Consider the following 21,853-nt stretch of genomic DNA (forward strand, 5'->3'; position numbering starts at 1 on the left):
CACATGTAAATATTTTGCATACCCCCTTTGAAGCCAATATACTCAACTCTCAGTTTCAGAACACAATCTTAAATGAAAAGAAATTTTACATTTCTTATATTTTGAAATTTGTAAGTGCTTTAAAAGCATGTATATCTGAAAAACAGAAAATCTGGAAAACTATTTGCCTTTCTAACCTGAAAAAGACAGTATGGTACTTTCCAAATACCACATACCTATCCATACATTATTTTATCCTCTAAGAGATAACATACTAGCTTGACAAATGTAATTCTTAATTTCAGAGACATGAAATACTTTAGCTTTGAATGTTTTATTTAAGTACTTTAATCAATAGGCTTCTGTTTAAATATACTGATTTACAGAACATGCAAGAGAAAGCAAGGAAAATTTTGCAATAATGTCACCAACATTACACCTGCCACATCCAATGACAAGGCATTTCACCCAATACCAGGGCTCAGCAGACTGGTTTCAATGTTATAGACATCAGTTGAGGTGATACTGCTACCTTTAACCCAATATGAGGAGCTCATCAGGTTAGCTTTGACATCACAGACAGTGGTCAAGGTGCTACTGCTACCTTTCACTAGATGCAAGAGCTCATCAGGCTTAGCTTCAATGATACAGACAGTGGAGTTAATGAGGTGTTATTCAAGATTTTTTTTTTGTAAAGAACTGTTACATTGTGAACGAAACAAGTCAACTGTAATTATAATAATTTTTAAGTTAATTGGAAGTCAGAATTCAGGTATTACATATGTCCATACTTCATGAATAACACAAAGTTAATTTACTTTTACAAGGTTTCTGTACTTAGACGTTATACACTAAGTGGATGTACTTGGTCAAGAAATATTGCCCTCAGGATCCCGCATACGATCAGAGACACAGCAGACTTGACTGCAGATAATAAACTAGATACGTCATTAATTCTTCTCTCATGACACAGGAAAGGTTACGTTCCTGTTTCTTGATAAAAAGACTGGTCCTCAAGCATGTGTTGATGAAACCTTTTGGGAAAAGTAGTAGCTTTAATTAAAAGTACTTTAAAAAGGTAACATGTGACTGGAGGCAAGTGATCTAGTGGCCAAAATGCCAGGCTGATAACTGGAAGGCACAATGTTTGTGTTGTGATGCCACAGAGCACACTCCACACTTCAGTACGTGAGTATGTTGTAAAAGAGTCAATTGTGCTGTCTGGTTCAAAGTCCTTTTTGCCAGTAGATGCTGATAGCTTACAACCTTCCTCCCCCTCGTTAAAAGTGTGGGGACAGATATAAACTGAAAACTACAGGTTCTTACTTACTGTTCATATCAAAAAATTTAGCGAGGTTTTTTTTTTTAAATTCACATTCAAACCAGCTCCTTCCAACTAGTAGTGTCAAGATAAACCATAAAATTAATCAGTATTTTACATGAAACTATGATTTCAAAAATATAAGTATTTTTAAGTATCCATAAAAGATGGAAGATATTAAAAAACGTTATAATTAATCTCACGTTTTTCACCAAAAATGATGAAAATGCCAATACATATTATACGAATAATAATTAACTAAATATAATAGAACATCATCTCAAAACAAAGCTCATAAGACTCTTCCCTTTCTTCCTTTAGAGTGAGACAAGACATAACATGGATAATACTCTTCACCAAAATTCTATAGTTTTTTAGTGCAATATTTCTTTCTATTCAGAATTTCTTATGTGTGGTAATTAAAAACGTAAATTAATATACGTTTTTTCAAGTTACATGACTATTTTTGAATTTAAAAAAATTCTAACAAAATGATACGTAAGCCTGTTTATTTGCTGTGACATTTGAAAATTAGTTTATTTATAAAAGTTTGTTTTCTCACATACAGAATATCCTACGAATGAAAAACCAAAACACACTGGAACCATTGCTAGTTTTTGAAATATAGATAAAAGTTCATTTTGTTTAAAAAAAAAACTTATACTTTAATGAGTGAAATTCTACATAAAACTTCACCAACTGTTACAAACATTTATTTTATTTACACAAAAATTTGTGAATGGCACTTACAGTAATGGCAGATATTTTTATGTCACAACATTTTTCTGGCTTGATTTGTTTGGTGAGTGAAAGTAACTTAAAGTTTAGTAATCTATTGGTTTGGTCCGCTTTTATGTGAATTAACACTTTGAAAGAATTAAAAAAAACAACACAAAAACTTTACTGACCAGTAGTTTCTTATGTAGCCAGTTTCAGGTTCTTGCTTTCTGTCCATTTTTTGAGAGTATTTTAGGATTTTTCTACATAATTATTGACAGATTAGTAGTAGTTACACATTTATTAGGCTACACCTGGCAAAGTTACAATGAAATTATTGACATCAGTTTTATAACAAATAACAAAAAGCAAGCTTATTTCAACAAAGCACATACACAGTTGGAAGTTTTGTGTTTAATTACTTATTTCTTGGTTCGAGTTACAAGAGTAAACGATACTAACTAATGCATCCCAGCAGGTGACACAAAAGTATATCACTTAGAGACATTTTTCTTATAAATGGAGAACATCTATTCAATATCAGAGTCAAATACATAACCGAACATTTAATGTTCACACAAAAAAAATTCTTTGACTAACACAGTGATTCCTCAGGAATATGCACAAGATGAAAACATTTTGTCCATACCACATAAATAGAAAATGATCAGGGACACTCTCTTCTACAGAAATATACTGCATAACTCCTTGGTACATGCAATTTTGTGTTACAGTTATAATTTTTACCACTTTTATACATATCAAATTTGGTTTCTAAATATTAAAATAGATAGCAATCACATTTAGTAATGCAATGCATTTACAAAACTGAAATGTTAAGCTACTAACACACACCTATATAGCAAATGTACTCTTCTACTCATGAAACGCATCACATGCAATGTTGTGGAATCTAACTCAAGGGATAAATGTAACAGTTGTCTGTTAAGAATATCATTTCTGCAATATGCTCATCTTCTTCATCAGAAATATAAATTTTACAAATATCTCAACATAATTATTTTAACATGAACACTATACTGCAACACACTGTTATAAAAAGTTCTGTAGAGAATATAAGAACTTAATTTTCTAAATATAATTTAAAAGAAATTATCACCTTCAATGTTTTGTATCTGGAAAAATATAAATACTTAACCAAATCACAACTGAAGTCATATTAATTTCATTCAGTGATACAATTTAGTTAAAAACTTACTCCATTTTATGATATAAACAATAAATGTATACACAGATAAACTGACTTGGAATACATCAATTTAACCTTCATCTTCCATGCACTCACACAAGGATGCTTCTCAAATTGTTCTTTAGTGGACCCATACTTAACAACACATTCAACCTATCTGAACGTAATCCACATGAAGCCAGAATTTTTCTTTCCTTAAAACTAGTTTTCATGTAGTTCTAGATTTACTCTGAACAACTCCCCAAAAAAAAAAAACCCACACAGGTACTACCTACTCTTTTTTTTAACCTGCTGTCACTTTCGCTTATGGGTGTAAATGTCAATAACATAGCTTGACACACAAAAATTCAAAGATGTGATCAAAACTTCACTTGAAAAAAAAATTATACCAGCAGTTATATTTTCTGGAAGGATTTCATGATAAACTACGTAACTTTCAAGCATAGTAAATAATGAAGAAATTACACAGTTTTTCGAACTTACTTAATAAAGATGGAACTTGTGTTATCTAAGCTAATTAATGTCTTCCAAGTGTCCAGTTTTGTTGAGGAAGTCATCAAGTCCTTTCACTTGAAGCAGATAGGAACTGCCACTTTTCTTTTGACAGTGAGGACAACATTTTTCTTTATTTCCTCCATAAAAAGAGTGAGCACAAGCCATACACCCAAGAATAATCTGACAGCATGACTGAAAAGCTGCTGGAGGTGACATGGGGGACCTTAAACAAATCCTACATTCAAAAGTGTCTTTAATGAGGCTACTAAGATCCTGAGAAGTCTTATGTTCAACACCACAGTTTTTTTTAAAACAGTTGCTGGCATCTTCATCTATTTGATGTTCATGCAGTCTTTTTCGAACAGGTATGTTTGGTTCCAAGGCAAATACATTTCCTAACTGTGTTGCTCGCAACCAACTTCCTGAAGTGAAAAAAAAAAACAAAAAAACTAAACATTACACATCCATTTTTTTATAAAGGCATTCAAGTAATTGGTTTCTAACACAAGTAATGGTTCAGTAACGTGTGTCGAAAGATCACAGCCAACCTCCGATACACTGTTTTCATTTTAAAAGAACTAAACTTTTCAAACTGATGCTAAATAACATGCTATAGTTGTTATAGTTGTTTTTCTGTATTTTAACAAATACAGAAAGAAAACAAACAAGAGAATGTTAGCTGCTTTGGAACATTATCTTTCTACCAATAACTGACCAATTATAGTTCAAAATTCAGGAAAGATGAAATTGTTTTTACTGTGTAAGCAATGGGCAATAGCTAGAAAAACTATAAAACTTTTAAACTAAATTTATGGGATGGATAATTAAACTCAAAACTACTATTTTATTTTTTAGATGAAAGAAGATGGAGAAAAACAACTTTGTTTTGGAGAACAAGAAAACACACTTCATGATTCCAAATATAAGTTTTATTTACACCTTGTCTAAAAGGTTTATTTTTAAATCAGTAATTTCTGAAGGATGGGTTAGGCTTAACACCTGTGATTTTCTAGTCTGATCAGTTAAAGAACTAGATATTGATTTAACAATTTCTTTTCACTTGCATCTCTTTTTTTTTTTAAAGAAACTATAATAATCTGATAAATGACAAGTGAGTCAAGCAATACAAAGTGGATTTAAAGCAAACCTCAACAAAGATTTTCAGGGTTAAGTGCCAGGTGCACCTAATTTCACTACTGTTCGTACAAGGAAATGGGAGCATTTGTATATTTATTTACTTTTGCAGCAATGAGTGCATACTAACAATTGCATGATACAAATAAACACTTGATAGTTTCATTTGAACTAACTGCCTTTAAACATGCACACTGGCTGGATAAATCAAGAGAAAGAACAACATGGTGAAAATTAGTAACATACTGTGCAATCACAGTGCTTCATCCATAAATAAACATGACAAAATGCTGATTCTATCATTAAAATACCAGAAACCAAGTTCAACTTATGACTCCAAAAATGCAAAAATAGTTCGATACTTCCAAGACTCCAGAACTGTTTTAGATTCAAGTTCTGTTTAGCACAGTCTTACAATTAAAATAGGGAAAAAGTAAACACTATGATGTAATTATTAGTCACCATGATAACCTGGCACCAAGAACTTGTTAAGGTTTCCTTTAAAGTATTACATTTGTCTCACCAGGCTAAAAAAAACAAAACATTAGAACAAAAACAGAATACAATGTAAGGAGAAAGTAAAATCCCAATAAACTGCACCTTTACCTTTGATAAAAGTTACATGAGTCGTATCACATCGAAAACAATAATATTTAACTAAAATATCTGATACTGTATGGATTGATTCAAAGAGTTTGAAACTAGTGGACACAGACACTGATAAAGATCTGTACTACAGAATCAAATGCCTTCACAGAAAAAACATCCCTTACAATTAATCATATAGTTACAACCTTCCATCTGCATCTTTTACTAACTGACAAATTTTCTCTTAAAAAGGCTAAAGGACAGGATTTTAATAGTTAATTCTTGAACTAGCTCATTAAAGGTACTGTACTTAAGTTTTATGTAGAACATGGAGTTGTGAGATTCAAACACATCATTACAACATAAAAATAAAACTAAAATTATTCAGAATAATTTTACTGCTAAAAAATAATTTTAATCTTACTCCTTACAAAAATCTTAACAAATCAATATTTTACGAGATATCATAATTTCACCATCAGTCTCCAATCATTACTTTGGGATTACATATAAAATGGCTTAAATTTACCAAATACATAAATTTACAAAGAGACAGGAGCAAGAACCTAGAGGAACTTGAAACAGCCATCCACTAAATTCAACCACCTGTGACAAAGCTACTGAGACAATCCAACCTGACTGAACCAAAGGTATGTTTTAGGGCTTTCACATGCTTGATCTGTCTGCATACAACAGAATGGAAAATATATACAAAAATCACAAATAAAAATTAATTAACAAAACTATAATTTTACAAATAAAAATTTTGATAATTACTACATACACAGAAACAATACATTCTAACTTCCATGTCTGACTACAACACTATAAGCATGAAACATTCAAGTATAGCTTCCTATAACTAATAACATATGATGTCATTATACACCATAATTATAATTTTACCTTTATTTAAAACTTTATCAGGTATAGGTGCTCCTGAAGAAGTATAAAGCTCTGCCCGTGGTAGCAGTTCACGTACTTTACTTAGCACACTGTCTTTATTAATACTCCCAAGTGGCAAGTCAACATGAAAAGACCGTTCACCTACTGGTTTTCCAGAGTTATCCCAACGGCCTGTTATAATTTTTAGTTTCACTGACTGTTGTGGGCCAAGGTGCTCAAGACCTTCAAGTAATAAACTATCATGATTATAATACCTGTAAATGTCCATTTTTTATTCTGATTATAAAATAGGATTTTCACATGTTTATGTTTAATACATTACACCTAAATTAATGCAAATATATCTCAAAAACAGCACCATGTTACATTTTTATGCAATTTATTGAAACTGCAAGTTACCATAATCATAATTTTTTTTTCTTCCAAGAATACCAATACTACAAGTGTCCTAATATTTCAAGGACTCTGTAACATAAAGAACTGATAACTGTACATGATCTATGCTTGCATGCCCAACAAGTTTAGACTGCTACTCAGATACTTGTGGTAACCTGATGATAAATTGATACTGGACTAGAAAATGCATGCGACTGCATAGATATTCCACTTATCTGAAAATATTTATACACAAGTTACGAATGTTAAATTTACCTTCCTGACATTGACTAGGCAAGTTTTAGAACTACACACTGTTAGTGTGATAAGTTACAAATATAGTCAGTTCAATTTTTATAGGTGGGTAGAAATTTTACATCTAAGCCTACCTTATGTGAACCAAAAACTACTACTCAGTAACACAAACTTCCAAATGTTTATTAAATTTCTTCTTCACTAACTTTAAAAAGTAGTTGCTAAACTTAAACACTGCTCTCAGAGATTTTAGTATAAATATTAAATAAAGTGCAAAATTCAAAAGTATTTAAAAAAACATTTTTAAAGACATACTTGTTACTCTCTTAAGCCATGCATCAAAAGAAAATTAGTAGAATTAAATATTAATAATTCTGTTTTACAAGTTTTGACCTTGATATATGTTACAGATTTGAAATGTTCGTCTGATAAAAAAGCCTATTTTTAATCTTGTATAAATCTCTGATAAGGTTAATACTAATATTCATAAGTTTAGAATAAATAATTGCATCATTCCTGTTTTTCTTTAGCAACATGATCAACTTATTTTTAACAATTTTTACTAAAAAGGACATTTCTTGGTGTTTCTCTAGTTTTAGTTAAACACTTTAAATATAACCAGACTTTAAATTTTTTTTCAATGTAAAAATTTAGTTGACTACTGATATTAAACCACAAAACCCATACAATTACAAAAGTATTACCTCTAGGAGTTGAGACCATTACATTCTGCATACGGTGGGGGCCAGCTGTCCCAAAGATGAGAGGGGCAGTCCCTTCTGGAAGTCCTGTTTGAGAATACCCTGCACCATCTAACCTGGATAAAGATGATATAACGTGGTTAATATCACAAAGAACTACAATTTTAATTTTCGAGCTAAACGTTAAAGTGTCTTAGCAAAACATACACAGGTGTAAAAAAATACAAAACACAAAAGTAAAATGAAATTGTTTAAAATGTCTCATTCAGACTACAAAGACTTCCAATTTGAAATTCACAATGAAGAGATTCAAGAACCTCAGCAAATCAGTTTACAATTTTTTTTTATACCTGAACTACCTCAAATATATAAACTGACTTACCAGTTCGACGTTGAAAGCAAAAGACAGTAATAATAGAAGATAAGGTTTAAAAAATTAAAAAAATCACCTCATGTATGAAATGGGAGAAAAAAAACATCCTACATTTCATATTGTAAATGATTCTAATATATATATATATGATATTAACAATCAGGTTATCAGTGACTTGGTTAACTAGCTATTCAAGGTATCTATGCATGCAAACTTCTTTGAAAATGTTCCATTTTATTTAATACATTTCTTCCTGCTCTTGGCTATGTTGTAAATGTATAAAGGCAAAATGCAGAACAATATCCTTAACAATTTAAAGTTAAAAAAAAAAAAAGATGACAAGATACATTTGACTTGACCTCATCTGTTCTAGATCTTGTTAATACTGCTATTGTTTTTGTGTTTTTTTGGGAGTACTTGTAATTTGAAGATATTAAAGCATTAGTTGCATTTATATTTTAGCCATATTGAACTTTTTCATGTATCTTAACTGGGTAGTAGGCTTAACCTACAGGTCAGCTGTAGGTAATTTCATCTCTTGGGACATTTTTTGTACTTGGTTTTAACATTTTAAACTTTACAGGAACTACCTAAATTTTAAGAGGGTTTATTTTTGTTTATTTGCTTATTGTTAAGCACAGAATTACACAAAGGGCTATCTGTGCTGTGCCTACCACAGTTATATAAACCCAGCTTTTAGCTGTATAATCCTTCAGACCAACTGCTGGGTCACTGGAAAAAAAACTTGTAACTCACACTGCTAAACTACATTTCTTTATCATAATTGAAATAGTTTATATAAGAGATGTAAATAACTGACAAATAATTGTAATGCACTGTTTGCATATATTTGTAATTACAAAAAATAACAATTGTGTTATTCCAACATGTTCATCTTGTTGTGTAAACTTAATATCCAGACTAAAATTCCTGAAAACTACCACAGCCTACATAGAATCAGGTGTTATGACTGTTTCGGTACATTTCTGGGACACAAAGTGACAATACTCATCTCTTTTAATTTCCATTAAGAATCTCAATGGTTGACAGCTATTTAGAAATGTAACATTTACCACAATGTTTAACTCACCTTGACACACTGGTAGGATGGGGATTCGAGGATGAAGAAACAGCAGAATGACTTCCTACTGTATTCTGAGTTGACAACTGTTAAAGGCACATAAACAAAAATTCCATTACCTTTGTACTGAGCATCAACATATTAAAACTGCATACTGATTTTAAAAGCATAAGATTTAGTTCTTAGCTTTGAATAAGCTATGACTAATATCTTAAAATCTGATGACGATTAATCCATTTGAAATAAAAAATGTATTCTAAAGACAGTGGTATGGGTATTAAAACTTTAAAATAAAGTAGAACAATATTTCAACCTTCTTAGGTTATCTTCAGGTTAAAAAAAGTATAAAGCTAACCTTTACTGGGTGCATCTTAAGGACTAAAGTGCGAACAGGTACGAGATTGTAGGGAGCATTGCAGTTAGATGTTATGTTATTAATCAATATAGGTATAAAGGTGTTCCTTAATATTGGTTTAATTTTGGCTTGAGTTATTTTATAAGTAGGTTTTCTTTGGTTTTACATTTGTTTGTATTTGTTTACCTACTTAGTATGTTGTTGTTTTCTTTGGTTATGTTGTGCTCTCTCCCTTAAAACACATGCCCAGCAATGGTCAGTTGCAAACTCTCTTTGTTAACCTGAAGATAACTTAAAAAGGTTAAAATGTTGCTCTATATTTTATTTTAATTAAAGTTTTAATACCCATACCAGCTGTCTTTAGAATATATCTTAACCTCTACTTGTGAATCATGAAAACCTACAATTCAGTCATTGGTCCAAAATAACAGAAACATGAACTTTTTTTTTAACTTGTATTAATTGAAAATAACCGGTCATACAAGTTCTCCTAAACAACACAGAAATTACATTTTTCAAGAATTGTTTTTGTGTGTGTTTTTTTGCAAATCTATCACAATAATTTTCCAGCTTAAATAAGCACATGAAATGAAGTACATGTTTGCTAACAATAATATTCCTTGAATTCAGAGAACCAAACTAAAACAAGAACAAAATACTTTGGATCATAATTCAGATAAAACATGAGTAAAATACAACACAGTATATATACAATTAATTTGTCTTATAGCTGTATTTTACATTAAACAGATGAAATACAATGATGAATTTAAATATACCAGTGAAGAAAATAGAGGGAGTTGCTTGAAATTTATGAAACTGTCATATTAAACACATTCTGGTGACAGGTAGAGAAAAAAAATAACTTACTATTTTACAACCAAGGATCAATCTGGCATTATTACAAATTAGCACATGCATACACAAGCCAAACAAACTTAAAACCTCATAATTGCCAATTTGCTATCCCATTCAACTGTAAAGCATAAAAATATTCCTTAATTTCAGCATAACTATAAATTGTATGAACAAATGCAAGGAAGTTGTGTATCATGACATAAAACTACTTACTGCTTGTTCTTTTAACTCAGCTCTCTTTAAAACATGCTCACACTTTAGAAGAGTTTCCATTGGGCACCTGCAATGTACAAGGAAATTAAATTGTACTGCAATTCTTTATAAATGAGCTTTAAAATCAGAGAAAAATACAGAAAAAAAAAACAACTTTATATTTTATCTGTTATTACCTCTACTCTCACTTTATACAAGGTTGATCAATTTGACAGACCTTGTAGCCACCAAACAAAATTTTGAAATAAATCTAAATTACTCCTTTTTTCTTTTCACCCTAAAACAACATTCATTTACCCTAAATAACTTTAAGCTCATAACAGTATACAACTATTTATAATTACACTTTATTGTCTTATTGCCTTTTGAACCAAGACTATTATATATACCCTTAAGTTTAAAATCACTCAGGAAACCTGTAACTCACATTATGCTATTGAATTACACAACTCTTTGAGCTACAAGCTGTTTGTGTGCATGCCTTGTGAAATATCTTTATTACTATTTATTTTACCTAATCTAATCTTAACTAACATAAAGAGATGGATAATTTTAAAATTTTAGTAACTTAAGATAATAAATAAAAAAATAAACAGGAACATCAATAAACACTTACCCAATCATCTTTTTTATTGCTGTCAATTGTTGATGACACTAACTCTACTTTACTTTTGCTTTTATACAAATGGTAGTAATGCACTAAATATTTTAATTAAATAATGCACCAAAGAACAGACTTATATGCAAAAAGTAGACAATTTTCCCTAACTCTTAAAATTCTTCTAGCTGTCAAACTATGCAACAAGAGCCATTACAAATTCATCCAAGCTAGTCAATAGCTTTCCCATAAGAATGGAGTTTATACCCTGAGTGCAAATGATAATTATCTGTTCAGAACACAATGTTATAAGGTGGATGTGGTAGGAGGGGCCTGATTTTCAATTAGATAGCTCTGTAAGCAAACAAAAATTGAAGCCTATAAAAATTATGGTTTGGTAATTCATCATGACAAGAAACTCACTCAAAGTAAAAATGTATTCTCAAGATGGCAGGTATGGGCATTAAAACTTTAATTAAAATAAAGTACAAAACGACATTTCAACCTTCTTAGATCGTATTCATGTTAACAAGAGTTTGCAACTGACTCTTGCTGCATACATCTTTGGAACAAGAGTGTAGGGATTGTGGCAGTTAGATATTAAGTTATTAATTAGTACAGACATAAAGGTGTTCCTTTGTATTGGTTCAATTTTGGTTTGAGTTGTTGTAGAAGTAAGGCTTCTCTGATTTTGTGTTTGTTTGTATTTGTTTTCCTATTAAGTATGTGGATGTTTGCTATGGTTATGATGTGCTTATTTGATTTGCAATGTTCAAAAAACATGCAAAGGTTTTTTTTTTGTTCTTTGAATCTCATTTCCATTTTGTTGCTTGTTTCTCCAATTTAAAAGTTGTGACAGTTGTTGCATTGTATTTCATAAATATTGGTGTTGTGTTTGTCAGTGTAGTTTTTACATATGGAATTTAGTTTTGTACCTGGTTTTTGAATAAATTTGGTGTTTACTTCTGAATGTTGTGTTTTGTAACAAGTTTTTTTCCAAATGTTGGTTATTTTTTTGCTAATACTAGGAATATGTAGTATACAGCAGTGTAAGGTTTTATAGTTTGTTGCTTATAAGAAATTATTGTTTGTTCTTTGTTGACTGTCATTGATCTAGATGCGTGTATAATTTTTTCAATAATTTCTGGAGGAAATTTGTTGATGTTAATGAAGTGTTGTTTTAACTTGTTGATTTCATCATTAATTTTATTGGGTGAACATAGTTTTGTGGCCATGTTTATTTGGTTTCTTAATATGTGGAGTGTTTATTTTGTTTCATGTGCTGAGTCCCAGGGAATGTATAGTTCAATATAGGTGATTTTTCTGTGAATTTCTGTTTTGAATTGTGTATCAGTTCTTGTAAACTTGAGGTTGAGAAATGCTACTTGGTTAGTTTTATCGTGTTTACTGGTAAACTCAATGAGCATCAAGATCTTTTCCTTCTATAACACTACTGAGGTTATTCCAATCAAAATTATAATTCAAATTATAATATCCCACATGCCTTACCTACTTGAATCATATGAATAGAAAATGCAAATGCATGAAGCAGGCTTCGAAAAGCAAATCAAGATGTGTTTGATTTTGATATAATGATTCTTCAACATGAATCTTTCTAATGCTGGTAGGCTTGCCAAATTTTATCATCAGGATTTCCACACAGTTTAATTAGTAATCTATACAATTACTCATCATTAATCAGTTATCAGAGTTAGCAGATCATCTAGGCCACCAACTGTGATAATAACTAACATCTCACTTTTCTGTAAGTCTAATTTATTCATTCAGATACTGTATCATACATTAAACTATTTGCATGATTATAGCAAAAGATATCTGGCCTGACCAGAAAATTTTTGATATTAATAAGTGGTATGTTTATTAACATATTTTTTACTATAATTAAAAGCTGATAGGAAACAGGTTTCTGATGGGGAGAAAAAAAAAATTACAACTGAGGTTTCTAACTTTTCCCAGTGGAATGTAACCTGTGAATGTCTCAAATATCATTCTGGATTTTAAGTGAAATGTGCATGTTCTTTATACTGCATGCTAGGACTTTATGAAACTTAGTTTAAAATTCGGTAGATTTTTAAAAAGGATGAATCAGAAAAACTTTTGTACAAAAAATAACAGAGCAACAGCTTTCTGTACACAAGTGCAGGATAAATGTGTTTAGTTTTCAAAGTTAATAAGTACAGTTCTTCTAAACAATCTTAAAATTGTTTGAAGAGTCAGCACAAGTTAATGCACAGAGTAAATGCATATAAAATTAACAATTTCTCAGACATTTAGTGTGTTTTTTCTACACTAGTAGTTTACAAATAAAGCAAGTTTTAAGAAATTAATCACTGTTATATTTATTTACAACTTACATTCTTGGACTTTCCTATGAAACAATAAAATTTAGAAATATCCAAAATATTTACTAGGGAAAATGTTCAACATTTAATACCAACAAAGATACCATAAAACAAAGTGTTCCTTAATAATAAACAAGATGATTAAAAGATGCTTACATTAATTTCAGAACTCTTCTTTAACAAATAAACTTACTCAAAATCTGAAACCTTCCTTATCTTTTAAAACCATATTTGTTATCATGTATCTGGAGATCTTGATGTCTTAACCACATATTTTATGATTTGTTTCTAAAATTCTAATACAAACAAAAAAAGCTTATCTACTCAAACTGCATCTATGAAATCCCAATTTATTTGCATTAGTTCAACACCATTAGATCAAGAACCAAAGATGGCTAAAACCAGTTTGTAAAATTTCAGGTGTTTTTTTTAAAAAAAAACATAAGAACGATTAGAAATTTGGGGAATTTTTGAAAACCACTGGAATTAATGAATGACAACAAACTACCTACTTCAGAGCATAGGATCCTATCAATCAAACCCAGCTTTGTGTTCCAAAGTTTTCAAACAACTCACCTCTTGTTTGGATCAGATAAAATAGCAAGAAGATTTGTCAACTTAATCAGTTCCTTCTTCCGACCTGATGATACAAAAAAAATGAAAAACATCTGTTGTCAAAGAACTGCTATTTTTTATGCAAAATTCAGGCTATCGGTTTCTCAAAAATTAGGAACTAATTTCTAAATAAACAAAATTTTGATAAGTTTGTAAGTAGAATGCTCATAGCAATTATTTCTCTTTTAATTCTCTCTATACATTCTAGCTGTTCACATTAAAGTCAACAATTCATAATTTATTTTATATAATCAATAACTGATAATGAAAATCACAAAAAAACAGGACTAGGATGTGTCCACCCCACCTTTTTTTTTTTTTTTTAATTTATTAAAGCAGTGTCTGGGCGGTGTCCTGGTTATCAAGTAAACCCCTTAAGGAATAAAATGAAGTTCTGGTTAACAGTACAAGCAAATTTCATATAAATTAAGTAAGGTGTGGCTTTCTTTATAATTTATGATTTATTAAATTACAGAGGCAATCATATTATACATTGTTTTATATTATATTAATCATAGAAGTAGCATTAGAGTAGCACACATGTATATATATAAAAACATCAAACCCAAATAAAATTTCTAACAAACCAACTTGATAGGTTCTCAACCTTAAATTCTATGAAAGTTTGTTCTGAAGGATGTGAGAAGTGTGTCTTACTTTCATCCTTGTGAATGCGAGCAAGCATCCTTCTTAAAGGTTCCTTGTACTTGGCCAGCTGGTTTAACTTTTCCATGTATGCTTGCTCATCTGGTGGAGCCCAATCAGCAGAGCCAGCAGTTGAACCTACAGAGGAGTTTCTCCACATACTATTAGCAGTTCAACAACTTTATGCCAGATTTAGAATGACAGATATAATTTTAATCCCCTATTGTTGCTGTACTATAAATCAGTTTCATACAATCACAAGATATAAACTTATTACATATTTAACTATAGGAAACAGAATACAACTACTACATTTATCTTTTTTAAATTCCTAATTGGACCTTCAAATACTGGGTAATCTACTGTATAGGTTTAAGTGTATGGTAACGTATGATAGTAGCAGTGTTTAATAGAAATCACGATAATGTTTAATTTTTCAGTCAAACAATTTTTAATCACAGGTAATTCCAAGTGTTAATGTCCAGTGTTCAATTGATGGATTAACTGGCAATCAACATGATGGTGTCAATTAGTGACATTTCAAAACAACTGGCTTGTGTATGTGTTGCATAATATTTGTTTATAAATACCAAAAAGAGAATTCTGCATTATATCTTCATTATTAAAATAATGTTTATATCACTTCAATTTTAACTATTAAACTAAAAAACATTCAAGCACCACCTCATATAAAATTTAAAATGTACAATAAGTTCATAATTAAACATAAAACTACACAAGGGGCTATCTGTGCTCTGCTCACTATGGGTATTGGAACCTGGATTTTAGCATTGTAAGTCCACAGACATGCCTCTTTGCCAATGAGAGGCAAAATTTGCAATAAGTTGGCAACATCTAACTTGAAGTACTCCAAATAAAGGATGAAATATGCTTATAATAAAGAAATCATGTTCACAATTAACATAAAAATTGAAAAAAAATATATGACACAAAAAAGTAACCTTTATTGCCTTGGCAACATCATCGGAAAGGAAGGGTTTGTTTTGCTTAACTATCCATCTTAGAATAAACAGTAAATAAATAGGTCAGATAAAAGTATGAGACTTGAACTTGTCTTAACTTTTTTTGTTTGCATTAACAAGGGAAATGTAGGCCAAATATATATGGTTCCAGTTACTCAACCTATCCTGCCAAAAAGGTATCACTTTGCATCTTTTTGAAGTAACAACACCAAAAAAAAGACTGTTGCAGACTGACTTTTACTATGTAAAAATTATCTATTTGCCACCTGGTGGTTTATATATATATAGATGATTTTTTGTTTCACATGGAAAAGGAAAAGAACTGAGCTTCAACTTGCCAGTCCTCCTGTTAGCAGCAGTGAAAGTTCAATCATTCAAGTTTTTAGAATTCTCTGGTAAAATAAATGTTTGTATGCAAGTATTATACACTTAATTACATATGCAAGCACACAGTGTAATTTCTGATAGTTATTTGGTATACACCAAATATTAATAGAATATTATACAGTGCATTGAGCTGTATACATGAATGTACCCATAATCTTAATGAAAATATATCAAAGTACACCATTTTTTAAATAAAGCAATACTCCAAATTAATGTTCTACTTCAAATAGAAGTGGAAGAATTAAGAAAATAAAAACTCTTTGTAACTGCTTGAACTAAGACACTGCTTCAAATGTGAACAGTCTTTCAAATAAACACTCTGCACTTTTACAGAAATATACCTCATAAAAATGTCATAAATTGAAGAATACAAGTTTTGTAGATATTTCATGACACCTAGCCATGAAAAAAAAACTATGGGAAAATACTGAAACAAAATATATATCTACCAAGACTATTTTTGAAGTGAAATAAGTCATCTATAGCTAGCTGGCCTTAATGTTCATTAACTCATTGAGAGATCTTTATACAAATGTAAAGAAGCCAACTGTTAAATGTATTATTCTTGTCTGTAAATATCTGTGGTTAAGAATCAGGTCAAGGACACAACAGTAAAACTTGTTAGACCAGAGACCCTCCCCTTCAAATATATTTATTTTTGTGCACTGTCCAATTTTGTTTGCTAAACAAAATACTTTTATTAAGGTATTTAACAAAAATTAATCAAAACTTTCTCAAAAATACTGAAAAATCTCATACAGAAATAAGTAAAAATGTTTTCAACTTTAGTAAACAGAAACATGGAACAAACATTTACAAAACTACTGTAATGAGTAATTTAGACAGAAGTACTGTAGTCACGCCTGTTGGCAATACCCCCAAACCACTGTATAAACATTTATCATAAATAAGTCTTGCCAGACCTTTCTGCCTTCCATAAATTTTTGTTTAGAAACTTGTAATGAAATGAATGGAAAGTGTATATACATCTGCAATTATACTGCACTTAGTTGTATATGAACAATTCAATGGAAAAATCGCATATATTCTGATAATGTATTCCAATTCATGTCTTACAAACTATGAAAAAACAGTTACAAAATAGCAAATCAATAGTCTCCATGTAATTATACAACAGTATAAAGATAGAACTGATGTTACAGAAGACATTAAGGGGAATAAACAGTACATATTATAAAAACAATAACACATTAATTACAAATATTTTTAGTTTTCAAAAACCAACAAAATCAAATAAGCATTTGCACTTTGTAGCATGATTAACAAATGTGTACAACTCACATGTCTTTAAGGCCATGAAGCTCAGTATTCCTCTTCCACAAATAGCAAATAATATTAATTCATTATTATTTGCTTATTGCACAGTTGCACTGTATTATCTCACAATATTCAAACCCGCATACTTATTACTATACCTGTTATATTATGAGAGCTACCAGGAGAGGCCACCCCGACTGTCCCTGGAGATCTTCGAATCATACTGCTGACAGTAGATGAGGCTATGTTTGGACCAAGACCTGTGGTTGATGTTACTGACTGAAAACTAATGAAAAAAGTTATCTATCTTAGTTAGAAAAATCCATAACTAATTCAGTATATACTATCTTTTATTATTGAAAAGAAAATATGTATATGGAATGTAACTGTGCAATCAACTCAATTACCTATGAGCATTAACTGGACAAAGTTGTGTCATATAAAATAACTGATAATCAATTAATTGAAATTAACTCATTATAACAAACTTAACTATATGAAGTTGTTTGATTGTTTCAAATAACCAAACAGTTGAAAAATTTATAATTATGATTTGTCAATTATTTTTACCTAAGCAAAAGTTGTTCAAGTTTAAGGAATTAACTTCATAATTCATATAAAAATAAATCAAGTAATCAAAATTAGTGTTCCAGATTATAACCATTTTCAGTTAATCCAACTATCTAATTCTTAAACAAGAATAATTGATGAATGGAATGTAAACAATTGAGCTCAATTATAAACTTTCACTCATTACTCAGCCCTACCATGGGAAATGTTTTAAGATTTAATGGATTCTTGTCTACCTCAAATGTGCTAGTAAAACGTTTTAGTTGACCAGTAGAGATCAGATTATTGTCCATTAGTTCACTCTCTGTAGGTGTAGCCCATCAAAACTGCCAAAGCTCTTGCAAAACAAAATATACACAGTAAAACAGTTTCTGTTACTACGGTTTACGTTAAACTTATTCACCAACCTGCAATCACAGCATTGTCTATATAAAGTATTCAATTTTAGAAATAAAATACATTTCAAAAAGGCACAAATGCTTAGTAAAATTTGTTAATACAGCATAAATGAGAAGATTTACATAGTGGGAGATGACAGAAAAGCCACGTGGCACATACTTAAATCTTATTTTCACTGAAAAAATGTTCATATGTGACACTACTTGCAAGTAATTATATAGCTAATGTTGTAAAGCAAGTTCCGATATTCTGTTTGGTCCATTCAGTCATTATTTCTACTGCCTGGAGGTGAAGCAACATTCAACTTCTCATGTATCTCAAATTTCATCCATTTCTCTAATGAATAGTGTAACCAGGGTTACTTATATAAAGAAAATTTATATCATTCAAAAATTTTGTTTCATGAAATCTCCAAATGAAAGTTTTGTAATAGTTAACACACTTTGCAATAGTTTATTTACTTTATTTCATTTTTGAAAGTAAATATTACATTACTAGAATACAAGAACACCAAGAAGTAACTGGACCTTGTAAAACTGTTTGTTGAGATAACCTCTTAACCACTGGCTTTAGTCTGAAATTGCACAGTTTCATAGAAAATGTAAATAACAAAACTAGTCATACAGATATTAAAAAGACAAGTTGTTATGTGAATGTTTTACTGTATTTGATATCACATAATATTGACTTCATACAGTAAGTCATACTTCATCTTCACCTAAAGCCCAGTGAAAACAAGTAGAAATGTAACAACTGCAACTAAATGAGGACTTGGCTGGTGCCAACAAAAGTCCTCAGTTAGTTACATCAGACCACCCAAGAATCTAACATCTAGGTAGTAGTAGGATGATGACAAAGCTCTCAAAACAGACATCTGTTACTATGTAAAACTTTAATAAGTTTTCATTGCCCTTGTTTAAACTTCTAGCCACAAAGTGGATTCCTCATAATTAAGACTAAGTTTTAGATGTAACTGGAATTATGGCTGAAAGTATCACAAACTGGTGATTCAACACAAATTAGTTATTCTAAACTTTAGTTTTCTAACACACTGAACTATGACCATATATTTGGGCATTTTGTTATACAAGAGTCTCTTCATTTACATATCTTACTTTCAAACTATAGTTTGTTTGCTTTTTTTTATTTTGAGCTCAGCTACACAAGGGCTATCTGCAATAGCCGTCCATAATTTAGCAGTGTAAGACTAGAGGGAAGCTAACTAGTCATCACCACCCACTGCCAACTCTTGAACTACTCTTTTACCAACAAAAAATGAAATCGCCTGTCATTCAAACTTGGGAACCTCAGATTATGAATCAAGCATCCTAGCCACCTAGCCCTCAAACTATAGTAATAATCCACTTAATTTACTTTTGATCAGAAACTTAATAATTGGCACTAAGATTTTCTTCATAATATGATTTGTTGCAAAATTTAACTTGTTTTATCTTTATCCAGCATGTTCACATATACATTGAAAATACAAGCAGAAAAAACAAATATGTAACAAACAAATTACTTAACATTACACACAAACGTACAGTGCAAAGTGAATAAAAACTAACCTACTTATGTTACACATCTCAGAAAAAAAAAAAACCAAATCCATATCTACATTGAGAAAATTAGCTATGTTGGTTGAAAAATATCAATAATAACTCAAATGATAAGAGCACAAACATTAATATTGAAACTATTCTACCACCCAACCCCATAAACTGTATTAAAGTAACAACTGCTAAATGGCTATCTGAATACTCAAGTCAAATACAATATTTGATACATTATCTTAGTGCTTTCTGTTCAGAACAGACAACTCAGCAAGATATACAATTTCTGAAGTGATGAATTTACCTGACAGTAGGGCTATAATTTCTTACAATCATAACTTCCTCCTTACCAAAAATTTCCAAGTTGGGGATCTTTTAATTTCTTAATAAATTTCCAAATTAACCTTACCTTATTATACCTACTGTAAATATGAAATTAACATATCCAAGTAAAATAAAATTATAATCATTCATGTTACATTAACAAGTATCCAAACTTCATTAGAAATAACCTAACTTCAAACATAACATCCACGGATGAAACACAAGGCATGTCACTCCTGTGAAAAAGGTTATATTGGTGAAACTAGATGAAGTAATGACAGTAATCTCTGAACACAAAAGACAAATTTGGAAACACAAGAAATGCCATTTTTCTTCATTTGAGATATTCCAACCATCAATTGCAAAATCAAGAATTTTATATGAAATAAGATAACTACATTAAAAAAAAATACTTAAGGCTGTCCATTTCAACACCTCCCAATATCACCAAGACAGCTTCCTGACCCCCTGTGTTCTTAAGGAAATTTAGAGTTCCCTGATTATGCATGCATAGTTGATCAGTTTTTCTCCCAGAAAACAACATAAGACTGAAGAGTACAAATTAATGTGTCAAATCTAGCTTCTCTAACATCAAGACTTCTAACACTTCATTCAATTCAAAATGTTTTCTAATAACCATGCTACCATTCAAATCATATTACTATATTCCACACTTTATTAAATTAATTTGCACAAGTTGTTGGGACTATGATGATATAACATTAACTCAGCAAGAATGTACACTTGTGATATGACTTATTTTGAGGAAATTATTTTCTCAACAAAATAAATATTTCTGAGTCAGATGCTCCCTTCAACCCATTAACTTGAAGAATATGTACAATACCCTCAAAAAATGTTAATACCTAAATGCACTGACCTTCAGTACTTTAACCTCCTCATAACAATTTTTTTTTAAATGAGAAGCAGATATTGCCTGTGGCAGGAAAGTCTAAAAGTGCACATGTACAAACTACACAGAGATAACAGGCACCAGGACATCGTGGCAATTAAAAATTTCACCTACTGTTTTCTCCCATTTTATTGGTGCATACAGATGTGCTAAAAACAATTCTGGATTCTTGGAAGTCTTGAACAATTTACATGTATTTGAGTCTGAGGTCAAACTCTGTTTCTAAAATTTTAATAGTGGATTCAGCACTTCATGTTTTTTTCAGGAATGAAGTGCTACAGTTACACAACACAACTAATTTTGTGCTAATGTTTTTTCTTTCTCTCAGTTCAACAAATCAGTGAACCTGTTTAGACTCAGACAAGACCAAAGACATTTATTTCAGGCAATATAATCAAACGATTATTGGTGTCATGTGATTGATAACACACATTAATTGTTGTAAAAGTAAATAAATACGGCACTCATTTCACAAACAGTAGTGAAGTTAGGAACACCAAAAGACCTTTCTTTGCTTATCATTACACAGTATTGTAGTGATGAGTAGCTTAATCTTTAGAAACAATCAACTTAGCCTATCATATCCCATTGGTTCTTTTTATTTTACTTTCATTCATTGTGAGAATCCATGCAAGTTATAGTTATTTTTCCTACTATTTTAATA

At 30.5% G+C, this 21,853-nt stretch overlaps 1 protein-coding gene across 3 annotated transcripts in view; it reads right to left on the reverse strand.

The window, feature by feature from the left end:
* Positions 1-1,997: 1,997 nt before the first annotated feature.
* The window catches only part of LOC143255568 (uncharacterized), a 31,535-nt gene continuing 11,679 nt past the window's right edge, over positions 1,998-21,853 (reverse strand). For all 3 annotated transcript variants that reach the window (XM_076511414.1, XM_076511416.1, XM_076511415.1), the window contains exons 2-9: positions 17,589-17,716; positions 14,795-14,920; positions 14,099-14,162; positions 10,562-10,628; positions 9,145-9,221; positions 7,685-7,797; positions 6,351-6,572; positions 1,998-4,144 (exon numbers count right to left, since the gene is read on the reverse strand). In XM_076511414.1, the coding sequence (XP_076367529.1) occupies positions 3,741-4,144; positions 6,351-6,572; positions 7,685-7,797; positions 9,145-9,221; positions 10,562-10,628; positions 14,099-14,162; positions 14,795-14,920; positions 17,589-17,716 (1,201 nt within the window). In that variant the 3' untranslated portion in view covers positions 1,998-3,740. The remainder of the gene's footprint in view (positions 4,145-6,350; positions 6,573-7,684; positions 7,798-9,144; positions 9,222-10,561; positions 10,629-14,098; positions 14,163-14,794; positions 14,921-17,588; positions 17,717-21,853) is intronic.

This window comes from Tachypleus tridentatus, chromosome 7 (genome assembly GCF_004210375.1).
Source record: "Tachypleus tridentatus isolate NWPU-2018 chromosome 7, ASM421037v1, whole genome shotgun sequence".
NCBI classification, from domain to species: domain Eukaryota; kingdom Metazoa; phylum Arthropoda; class Merostomata; order Xiphosura; family Limulidae; genus Tachypleus; species Tachypleus tridentatus.